Source organism: Rhea americana, unplaced genomic scaffold (genome assembly GCF_003343005.1).
Source record: "Rhea americana isolate MKP2758 unplaced genomic scaffold, rheAme1 scaffold_55, whole genome shotgun sequence".
Taxonomy (NCBI): domain Eukaryota; kingdom Metazoa; phylum Chordata; class Aves; order Rheiformes; family Rheidae; genus Rhea; species Rhea americana.
Window position 1 is genome coordinate 5075357 of NW_028186701.1, and position 12792 is coordinate 5088148.

Consider the following 12792-nt stretch of genomic DNA (forward strand, 5'->3'; position numbering starts at 1 on the left):
TTTTAAACACATAAAGAAATACTAGACACTCTTGCCAAAACTGTATTAGCAAGTTCTCTATAAAACACTAATTTGAACAAGAAAATGGATTTTCCTTTAAGTCCAACCCTATAGTAGCCTGTGTAAATAAATGCACTTTCAGATTGCATAAAGATGAATAGTAGCTGACTATTTCAAATTAGGAATGTYTGCTTGATCCAGAACAGAGAAACCCTTGGAAAGATTGCTCCATTTCCAATAACCAAAGAAATCCTTTCTCAGACACAGTAGTTCACTATGAGGAAATAAAGTGTTTTTCAGCTTATTTAGAATTTTTATAGATTGTGAACTCAACGGAGAAAGCATTTAGGCAATGAAAAGTTAATGACATAAGATTCTTTCTAGTAACTGAAAAATGTACTCACAGTGCTAAACGTTCAAGCACAAAGGCTACATTTTCACACTCAGAGGTAAGATAAGGTCGTGCTTTAACATAACTTCGGATAGCCACTGTGTACACCTCTAACAATGGCAGAGGATCTTCTGATGTTTTCCACTTTTCTGCATATTCCAGCAAAGTCTATATGAGAAGAGGAACAAACAAATCCAAAATTTAAGAATAAATTTAAGTGCTTAATTTTACACTCCTCATTAATAGATTATCTTTCTTAACAATTCCATCTATCTCCTTAAATTTAATAGTATGTTCCTCAAATGTGCCTTTTTTCCTTAAAATTTATTGTTTCGTGTAAGTCTGAAACTTAACCTCCCACTAAAAATTACTTTCTGATCACATAAAAATGTTATGATTGACACTTCTCCTCAGCTGTATCACCATATGATTGAATTTGTGTTCACATTTTCCAAATTTAGAAGCCTGAAGAGCATCTCTGGAAACATAAATACTTGGTATTTTTTTTTCAGAYATATATAATTAAGGGACTGAAAATTCATTTCTTTGGACCCTCATCTCTACAGTTAAGCTTCTAAAGCAAGTAAATTTGAAAGTATTAGTCTCTATTTTCATTTCTCTACTTTCAGGAACTATTTTACATTTCCTCTCTTTTGCTTTCTTGCCACTGTAAGTTTCTTTAGGGTAAAAATGGCCTGTTTAAATGATCTGTCCTGAAAGGAATATGAACTAAAAGACAGCATATAAATGTCCAAGCACAAAGGCTGTATTTTCACACTCAGAGGTAAGATAAGGTCATGCTAGGTGAGAACACATAAACACCCAAAACACATCAGTCAAAAAGGTGCTTTCCTACCTGATGTAGAAATACGTAAAAACAATGATTTAGAAATAAAGTTAATTATAGCAATGCATACCTAATTCTGCAGAGATTAAATCACCACCAAAAGTACAAAAGGCTCCCATTCATTTCAGTCAGGTCCAGGGGATTTAGATACAGATATATACATTAAGCTGCAGTAGCTAGTAAGGTTTTTGCTCCAACAGACCACATCCTTTTGAGAGCTCTGCTCTGAAGCCTGGGGCAGCTTAACAGCTTGTAAACCAACTCATACACTGCCAGTTTACAGGCTGTCATATTAAGACTGTCAATTTTGCCATTTGCTTCTGATGGGAATAACAAGCAAAAAACTCAAGAGTAATATACAGTAATTTTGGTTGGAAGGGATCTCTGAAATAGCTTGTCCAACATCCTGCTCCATACTGGGCCATCAGAAGAAGCTGCTTAGAGTGATGCCCAGTGGAGCTGCAAGTATCTCAAAGGATGGAGATTCCACAACCTCTGTGGTAACCTGTTCAACTACCATTTATTGTGATTTTTCCCCTAATAGCTAATCCAAACTTCCTGTCTTCAAACTTACGTCTATTGCCTCTTTTGTGTCATGTGCACCTCCAAGAGTCTCGCTCTGTCTTCTCTATACCCATACACCCATAAGATTCATGAAGATAGCAATACAATTCCCATCCAGAGCCTTCTCTTCTTAATACTGAACCCTCTCGGCCTCTTGTACTTGCACTCCAAATCCCTGATCAACTTCGTGGAGTCCCACTGGATTCACTCCGGCATGTCAATGCCTGTCGTGCAGTGGAGAGCCCAAAACTAGGCAGAGAACTCCAAAAGCCATCCAAAAGTGTCCAATAAAAGGGAATAAACATTTCCAATTACCTGCAGGCTACACCCTTGCTGATACAGCTCAGGATGTCATTGGCCCTCTTTGCCACAAGGGCACACTGCTGACTCATGTTCACCTTTCTGTCCACCAGGACATTGTTTTTTTTTTCTGCAGAGCTGCTCCCCAGCCGGTCAGCTCCTAGCCTCTACCGCTGCATTGGGTTATCACCTCCCACATGCAGGACTTTGCGTTTGCCTTAGATGAGCTTCATGTCAGCCCACTCCTGCAGGGTGCTGAGGTCCCTCTAAACAGCCCTTGAGCACATGACTGCTCCCACCAACTTGGTCTCATGTACAAACTTCCTGAGGGTACACTCTGTCCCCAAATCCAGCTCACTAATAAAGAAGTCAGAGAGTGTCCCAGTACCTGTCCCTGAAGGATGCCACAGGTAGTCAGTCACCATCTAGACTTCGTATTACTGATCACAAGTCTTTGAGCCCCATGGCCTAGCCACCATATCCTGCCTGGTAAGTTGACAATTCCATGAATTTGTCTACAAGGATACTTCCTGAGACCATCTCCAGGGCCTTGCTGAAGTCAGGTAAACAACATCTGCTGCTCTCCCCTCATCCACACAGAACCAGCTATTTCATCACACAAGATTAAGTTGGTCAATGTGAAAACATTTTACATAGCTCATACTGCCAAGGTCCCTTAGCTAAACCTACATTTCTCCTTTTTATTAATTTTAATGGTAATTAAAACAATTTTGACAATATTGGTTCAATTCTGACAGTTTGGTCTGGTCAGGAAAATGAGAATTCTCTCAGAGCCCTCTGGAGAAAAAAGCTCTGCTACTATAGAATCTCCTCATACACAAACAAAAAGCATAAAGTGGTTATAAACTCATTTTAATACATATGTTTTATTTTTAATATGTAAATATAACATTTTTAATGAGTATGTTATGCCTGCAATATAATGCAACTCAAACTATAAAGTCAAACCTTAAGCAAGTTGTCTCTGGGTTTATATATTAGAAAATAAAAGCAAAAGAATATTAACTCTTCTGGAAAAACAAGACACTAAAAGACAAGGCAAAACTATGTTTATTCCAGTCTTCAACTCTACAAAGTTTAGCATACGATAAACTGTATACTAGCTCACCCATGTTAATATCTGTACTGAGTCAGCTAGCAGCACTAAAAGCATACTTAAAATTCTCACATTTGGCTGTGACTAAAATAAATAACCTCAATCAAAATTTCAACTGAATTATTATACTGAATCAGGAAAGTGTTTATTGTGGTTACTCTCAGTCACAATACTGCTGCCAGGTTACAGCACAGACAAAACACAGATTAAGGCTATCCCAGTCAAGGACATAGCAAGAAAGCAAGATGCAGCTTTTGGCAACTGGTTACATTAAAACAAATTTTAATTTAAAATGAAGTCTTAATACACACTCACTTGAAAAAACAAAAGCAATATACTCCACCTTTCTGCCACTGTAGAAGATAGCTTCTGCAGCATCTCATGCTCCCTACTGGAACTCTGAATCTGACTGAGAGACTGTCTGTTTTACTATAACAACATGATCTTCTTCTAAAGGTAGTAAGAAAGAAGAGTATGAAAGAAGAGCTGGCAAAGGAGGAGTGGACAAACATATTAACAAACATCTATTTTTGTGTACTTGGTAATTTTGATCAATGTGCTAGAATGTGCTAGATCAGAACAAAGCAGTTTGCTTCACAGAACCTCAAAAGAAGCTTCAGCAAAAAGTCTTGCTCTTCCCAAATACTCACATAACTAGATGTACTATGATTTCTAGTATTGTTTCTGCCAAAAATGACATGTTTAAGGATGCCAGCAGTAAAGCAGCAAAGCTGCAGAACAAAACAGTGTATAAAAGTATACCTTACATCCTTCACTCTTTGGGTCAAGCAGCAATTGTTTGGGCAGAACAGCCAGTGTTTTCTTCCCCCAGTCTAGCTGATAAAAGTACTCACATTAAGAGAATGTAAATGAAAAGCTTTAGCTTTACATGAATGCCATAGTCTTGCACAATAAACCACTTCTCGTTAAATTCATACTGTTCCTTCTTCTTAGGGATATAGTACAACAATCAGTCAGCACCTTTCACAGAACAACAGCATATAAAATCTCAAATAAAAATCATAATTGCTTAATCCTTTTTCTGTAAAGGATAAACTTTTTATCTTAAATGTGATGTGCTCAGATGCAACTTATTTTTGCACTGAGGAAAACAACACACAATGCACTTTTTGTTACAAATCAACATCCCAGCTTTATTAATTTTATAGTTGCTTGAAAGAAACAATTCTCCCTCCAAGGTGAAAATACGAAAGCAAGCTACTACTGATATTATCAGCAGAAAAGGGATAAACATAGTAATAAAACATTCAGTGTAGTTTATTGTTCCTATGGATTCTTAAATAAGATAGGAAAATTCTCTGCATTAGTACGGAATGCTACCCAGCTAAAACAGTGAGTGAGCTCCATCTAACTGGAGACAGGTATTTAATGATGTTGTCCTCATCACAAATGGCTCTCTCTTTCTGATTAATTTGAAACAATGTACTTCTCATTTTAGACTAAGTATCTGACAAATAGTAGCTAACAAACTAACAAACTACTAATAAATAGTAGTTAACAACAGATCAAGACAGTAACAAGTTTCATAAATTGCCATTCGGTTTTGTCTAGCTGATGTCCAAAACCACCAAAGCTGACTTGGCCACCATAAAAACTGCCAAAAAGCTCCTGTCAGTAAGATAAGTACATATTTAGGAAGCCGATACATCAAGTCATGTGTTTAGTATCAGAAACACATTAGGTTTATCTGTTAATGACTTAATGTAAACTTCATTTTGAATGTATGGCTCATCTGCCTTTACTTGTGTCCTCTTCAGAAATCCACATAAAGAAGCAAGATTAATGCCGGCTTTGACATAGCGAAGGTCATTTCAGAGTCAGCTACCAAACCAGGACAACACATCCTTGAAGCTGCGAAGTGCTAAGTTGAGTTGAGTAGGGAAGAAGAAAGGGGATGAGGAAGGAGAAGGAAATGGAACAATGGGTCATCTGAGAAGCATGACTAAAGAATTATAAAAGAGGATTCTTGCTAGTTGTTGCGAGGACAGACAGCAACACTTACAACATGAAGAAGAAACTAGCTGCCCCAGTAGAGACAAAGATTCAGAAAATACACCTTAAAAGTGTTGGTGGAGACCCATAAAAACTGGATCAAAAGATCTCTTTTGTAGGGGAGCAGAGCCCTTACAAGGAGTCAGCATGCTGGGAAAGCCCCAAATAGCCAGTGGCACAACCTTATCAGAGCAAGGGAGAAGACTGAAGACCACAGGCCCAGTATGACAAAACCCTAGTGGAATTCTCCCAGGTAATTAAGAAATTTACAGAAATATCAGCCATATGGTAAGTACCAGAGAATTGGATTGAGGAGGAATTATAAAAAGMATTTGCAGAACCCACGAAAACTCAGTCAACACTATTCCAACCTAAGTCCAAACTAATAAACTGAAGCAAATGAAGTTCAATTTTGAAAATATGAGGTTCAGGAGTAGTTAATAAAAAACAAAATGGATACAACCATTAGACTGGCAAATTCTCAGAATCCACCTAACAAAAATTATCTGGTACGTTGGCGAACTGTTATGACTGGTAACATCCTTTAAAAGGAGCATCTATGGATGCAAACACATTGTATAAAGTATACAGAAAACTTTGCCCTGTAACACAGTGGCTCTAATTGCAGCACTAAATAGCACTATTTTTATCTCATGTATGTAGATCAGCCACTTCCAAATCATTACATGAACTATATTAAGTGCTTACTCCCACCACACCCTCTGAAAGTATTCCTCAGTATGACAGACTTGCTTGTCTGGATGTCCCCAAACTGTACATATAGCATTACCACCATACAAAGAAAATCAAATTAATTCTTCTTTGCTTAATGAATCATTGTTGTGCTCCGTTTACAACCACAAAGAGAAAGAATTTTATCCCCAGCCCTGGGCCTCGTTAAGTTATTTATCTTCCTAGTCAGGACATGCTTGTTAATCAAGCCAAGTACTGTATTCARAGTACAGAAATAAAATTTTGTTTATCTGTGAGATTAAAATTGCATTTTATTTCAGCTGCGGTTTACAAAGTGAAGAATGCTCAAATATGGAATCATGTCAATTTGTACAATAAAAATCAATACATATTATATATGCAATTTAAACTGTGGAAAATATTTAGCCATGGTAATGTTCAGACAATACATTTTATCTCCTTCAATCTTTTAGTCAGAATGCTTATATGAATGTTTGCAGTAACAGAGTACCCAATGGATGATGCTTTTCTACTTTCAAAAATCACACAGAGCAACATTCTTTGCTAAAACTGTTGCTATAATACCGAGGCTATGTTGAAACTGTTTCATATTAAATGTAGGGATTATTTACTATTAAGTGCAATTTCACATGTACAGTACACACCTAAACGTTTCTCATCTCTTAAAATCAGATTCTTGCCCTTCTTAGATAACTGGGTAAAAGCATGCTGACTTGAATATATGAATGTGTTAGAATAGGCCTGAAACTGTTATTTCCATTCCCTTTCAAGCACAAGGAATTATGAAACAAGGCAATGACAGCGGACAGACAGGTAAACTGTATCTCTTGAGTCATTCCAGTAATACACTATTTAAGTGACTATCTTCGTGCACATCCACACCAGAGATGTCTACGCAACAAGCCTGCTATAACCCGGTTATTTGGAGGTGTCCCTGCAGGGATTATCCCTGCAGGAATGCTCTCTATCAAGTCAGCTTCTGCACTGGGCAAGTAATGAAAAAGCTCCAGGTGAACACACAGGTTCAGAAGCAACATTTTTCAGTGAGATCACTTTGCTGCACAGCAGATTAGGTCTCCCAAACACTACTATGGCAATGTGATTTAATATGCCATGCCAGGAATAACGCGCAGCCATAAATGGACCTGTATGGAGCATGAAAGGTATCCACAGAGGCAACAGACATTATGACAACAGAACAAGGAACACTTTGAATGGGAATGCTACAAGACTTGCATACAAAGACCATCTACATCAATCGTGTGCTCAGGAATGGCTTTGTGCAATCTGACCAGGTCAGCTTGCCACAACTGCAGGTCAAGGTCCTCTTGGGTTTCACTTCCTGTCTCTGGGTAGAAAGTCCATCAACTTAGGGCTTGTTAGAGGAAAATGCCAAGAACTCAACATCAACAGATCTCCAGTTGTGATGGTGGAAGATGTAGTAGTTTGAGCAAAAAAACTGAGGTACTGCAACAATGAACAATTTAGGTGTGTTGTCTGTAAAGTATTTCTATAATTCAGAAGATTTATTTGAGTCTTATGGTTCTTCTGTAAGCAAACTATTCCTTTATTTCTAAATCCAACATTATCAACTCTTCAGAAAAACTGAGACAACCATAGCTGAGTTTTTTTGGCTCATATACCAGCTGAATAAAGTTCAGAACTGAGCTTCACATCATCTGAAAATTTTATACAGCTAAATTATATGCACTATGGTGTATAAGGAGTTTAATTTTAGTAATGCTGAGTAAGGCAAATTAGAGTCATATCATCTGAAGAAGTATATACTTGTTTGGGGAAGAGAAAGGGGTTTTGAGATGTCTATCGGTGCTGGGGACAATAAGAAAACATTTACAATAGCAGGAGATAATTTGCAAGTTGTAGCTTCTTTCATGGACTCTTAAATTTGCCATGTTCTGAAAACACGTTGCATAGGATCCAAGGGAATTCTTGCCAAGATGTTATATGAATACAAATGAAGATCATGTTTTGTATTTGAGCTATGCCAGTGTTCCTGCTTTCTCCGATTAAGACCGTTACACTGTTAAATACCTAGCATATCAGCAAACCAGCTAAGCCAAGTTCAGAATCTTTCACTTGAAACTGCCTAGAATCAAGACTCATTTGTGTTCTTTAATTTTAAGCTAGACAATTTTCCACCTGGCAATGTGACCGCCAAGTATCTCAGTACAGGAACAGAGCCTCCGGGTATAGTAAGTACTAGTTCCAACAAAGTCATAGGAGTTTTGATAGCTTACATCACACAATTTGCCCCTGTGTGAATGTGGATACACATTATTTTAAAATATGAATATTATTTAACTCTTGATATCATAGTACTTCATAATTAAATTATTTTTTTGGTTGACACTAAATCAAATGCCATCTAGACTTTTGGCATTTTGACGAATTTCCAACCTCATGCAACATCCATCACCACAACACTTAATTTTAAATCGTCATCAAAACATGTTTTGGTTTCAAAATTAGCAGCTTGTAAAAATACTTATTTTGTCATTGCCTGTATTATCTTGAAGTTCTAGACTTAGAGCAGAGGCTTATCAGCACTCTGATGGTAGGTATACAGTCAATTTAATATATAATATGATCTGCAAGGTTCCAAGCAACCTTTATAAGGTTCAGCGTTTGCAATACAACAGGGATTTTCCAAGACATAGCTATCAGTTAGTTACATATAGTTCCATATTACAAGTAGAACAGAGGAAATTTTGTATTGAAGAGAATGTTAACATCCCACAGTGTATACATGCACACAGAAATGCAGCCAAAGCTAGGTTCCAGCACACAGATCCAGACCACAAAATTAACTCTGAAGCAGAGCCTACAGCCCACAAATCAGAAGTCTGAGCTTTTATTCAAAAGAAAACTATTTCCTGCTCTTGGGTACCTCTTCCCCCAACGCCATCTAAGAGCGATAGCTATCCAGTTCTTCAAATATCATACAATCCACCGTCTCCCTAAAACCAGCTCTGATCCAGATCTTGAGGCAACACCGAACTCAATGACTCCACTGCCCTGCTGCTGCTGAGGGATACCAACACCGTGGCCAAACAGAAAACCTCAGAAGCAGCAAGAAGAAGGAACACAGTATAGAAAACTCTCAAAGTTTAAATCAGTAGTTCTAGTTTCCTGCATAGATAAATATCACAACCCTTACTACTTACAGTTTCCAACTCTTCACAGGGAAAAAAACAAGGTTGTTGCCAGCTCCTGTAACAGACCAAGATTGGCAGAGCTGAGAATGGCCCAAGTTACCACCTTATCTGTCTTCTCCAACTTAAGGGCATCTCTGTTGTTTTGTTTTTCCACTTGCAACTGCATGGGCAAAAGTGCAGTTTTGCTCAGATTTAAACAGAATGAGAAGGAATAATTTCTTCAATTTAATTCTGTTGTGTAAGTTCTTTAATATCCTTTAAAAGACAAGTTTAAAATAAGTTAGGAGGATTTTATCCAGTGCTTCCAAAGCGGAAAACGGCTTATATCATTCCAGTGGGTTGCAGTTGTCCAAAATACTGAATTGCACCTTCACCTATAAAGCCCTCATCAAACTCCCATAAAGAGCATAATACTTTCTTTCCTTTTTTAAGCATTACTGACACTAATGATCTGACACGACTGATAGTTTAAAAATTTTTAATTATGTGTTTTCTGCTAGCTTCACTTGCACTCTATATAGCCCTTTCCTTTTCTAGTTTTGGTTATCATTTTTTAACTAACATTTACAGAGTAATAGCTATTTGGACCCAGAGAAAATCTATGACTACCATTAATCCTCAGTCAACAAAGAAACAAAGTAAGTTTTAATTCCTATCAACTCCCACCTCCCCTCCAAAAAAAAGTTGTGTGTAGATTTAAATGCTCGGGCCAATACAAGGCAAGGAAAGTGTGATTATTTCTTTGGGGGAAAACATTGTCTTAAGACTCTTCTCAAACTATTGCGTGAAGTCAGTGAGACAACATGAGTAGATTTGTCTGATTTCTGCTTCGAACAACGATAATATCAACTAACAAGCAATGACTTTCAGGATAACTGCCTTGCAGGACACATGCACTGCTTCGTATGTTTCCTAATTTTATCCTTTATACACTAATAATTGTAAGACATGCGGCTTAGATCCATTTTAACTTTTTTTGAAATAAGAAACCAGAATTTTCTCTAAAATAGCATGAAAAYTAAGAACTAGCCATAAATGTTTCATGTGGCTGATTTATGAACTGAACATGACCAGCAATTAAAATACAAAATTTTCACCAGCAGTTGAAATTCTCCCCTTTGGTCTCTTTTCTTAAGAGTCTCTGGTTTAATTTTCTAAATTCACTTCTGTGTTCCCCTACAGCCTCACTATGTTACTACACAGCTCAGCTGAAGATAAGAGACAGCTGCTGGTTCTCTTGCAGAAATTTCATGCTATCCCAAGCGACTCTTCCAGGGGTCACTTGCAAAGCTACCAGACTAGATACAAACTCAAGAATTACTCTCACCATATTAGATAGCCCCCTCCTCTATTTTTGCATGATCCTTTTGTTGCAACCATTTTATTTCTCCATTTTCAAATCAACCCTCTACTGAAAGTGTACATTCAAATAGCTTTGATAAAAATTTCATTATTCTTGATTTAGTGAACAATACATAACATTGAACTGTAGGATTTTTTTCTCCCCTAGTAGATTATAACCTAGAGACCAGAGATAAAAAACARCAGGAAGGCAAATGGGAAGACATATCCATTATTTCTTTCTACATTTGAATCTCCAAAGTTTTCCTATTTAAGACTTTTCCAGTTTACAGGACTGCTAAGAAGAAAATCTCAAATCATTTTTCTCCCTAAAGAGAGTTCAAAAACATCAATTTCCTTTCCTAAGAACATATACGAAGAGATGTTTCTTGTCAAAATCCTAAGTAATTTTGGAGAAAAACAGACCATCCTCTTAAATTAGCTTGGAATGCCAGAGCTACGTACATCATATAAAAACACGCAAATGATCAGCCTGTATCCTGAAAAACACTTTTATTTGAAGGAATATATCATCTTACTGTGTTGATGCTATTACCTTATTATAAGCCAAGAAGAGCTAGACATGCAATGTGATACGGTTTAATTATAAGATATTTGGAAAACAGCTGTCATCTATATTACATCTTGTAATAAACTCAAATCTATCAGCGCAGGGACATTATCTGGAAAATATATACAACAAAGGTGAAAGGGAGTAGTACCATGAACTTTTTGCTCCACGTAAGTGCTGATGAAGTGGTACTCATCACCTGTGTGATTTTCTTTTTCCATACAAAGCTGGGAAAATCTAAGACTATGTATTTATTTCCTTTGTTCAAAAAATGTATTGCCTCTGGTCAGCTACTGAATGTGACAGAAAAGGTCAAAGAGTAATGACTTTAAAACTCTAAGACTTTCATACTGCTATCTGCTTGCAAAAATTTCAGCTCTCATTTCCTAGAATGTCTTGTGCAGTTGTTCAGATGAGCAAGAACTGCCTTGGGAATCTACAGAGTGGTATGTTAAAAATGTAATGAACAACAGTAAATTAAGATACCTCCTGCTTGTTGCTGTTGAAATTACTAAAGCATGCAATGATGTACCAGATTAACTAGACAAAGTCAGACAGGCAAGCTGTAAGGACATGAAAACACTTGCTGTACCTATTTASAGTCTGCCTATGCTAACTGATCACAGCTGAATGTGAATTGCACAAAATCATAGAACAGTTGAGGACCTCTAGTCCTTTCCAACCTAGTCCAACTCYCTGCTCAAGCAAGGTCACCTAGAGCACGTTGCACATGACTGTGTCCAGATAGGTTTTGAGTATCTCCAGAGAAGGAGACTCCACAACCTCTCTGGGCAACCTGCTCCAGTGCTCCGTCACTCTCACAGGGAAGAAATTTTTCCTCATGTTCAGGTGGAACTTCTTGTATTTCAGCTTTTGCCCATTCCCTCGTGTCCTGTCACTTGGCACCACTGAAAAGAGTTTGTCCCCATCCCCTTGACACCCTCCCTTCAGGTACTCATACACACTGATAAGATCCCCGCCTCAGCCTTCTCTTCCCCAGGCTGAAGAGGCCCAGCTCTCGCAGCCGTTCCTCATARGGCAGGTGCTCCAGCCCTCTGATCATCTTTGTAGCCCTATGCTGGACTCTCTCCAGCAGCTCCTTGTCTCTCTCGTACTGGGGAGCCCAGAACTGGACACAGGACTCCAGATGAGGCCTCCCCAGGACTGAGTAGAGGGGCAGGATCACCTCCCTCCACCTGCTGGCAACACTCTTCCTAATGCACCCCAGAATACCATTGGCCTTCTTGGCTACAAGGGCACATTGCTGGCTCATAGTCAACTTATCATTCACCAGCACTCCCAGGTCCTTCTCTGCAGAGCTGCCACATGGGGTTATTTATCCCTAGGTGAATTTCTCCCTAGGTCCTTTGAAGGACCCCTGCACTTGCCCTTGTTGAACCTCATGAGGTTCCTCTCTGCCCAACTCTCTAACCTGTCTAGATCTCTCTGAATGGCAGCACAGCCCTCAGGTGGATCAGCCACTCCTCCCAGCTTGGTATCATCAGCAAACTTAATGAGGACGCACTCCGACCACTCATCCAGGTCATTGATGAAGAAGTTGAACAACACTGGACCCAGTACCGATCTCTGGGGGATGCCACTAGCCAAAAGCCTCCAACTACACTCTGTGCCACTGATGACGACCCTCTGAGCTCTGTCTTTCAGCCAGTTCTCAATCCACCTCACAGTCCACTTSTCTAACCCACGCTTCCTGAGCTTGTCTGTGAGGCTGTTATGGGAAGACAGTGTCAAAAGCCT

General features: G+C 38.5%; 1 protein-coding gene across 1 annotated transcript in view; it reads right to left on the reverse strand.

The window, feature by feature from the left end:
- ZNF292 (zinc finger protein 292) overlaps positions 1-12792 on the reverse strand; it is a 58741-nt gene that overhangs the window by 28451 nt on the left and 17498 nt on the right. The window contains exon 2 of the mRNA XM_085318708.1: positions 405-559. Within this exon, the coding sequence (XP_085174834.1) occupies positions 405-559 (155 nt within the window). The remainder of the gene's footprint in view (positions 1-404; positions 560-12792) is intronic.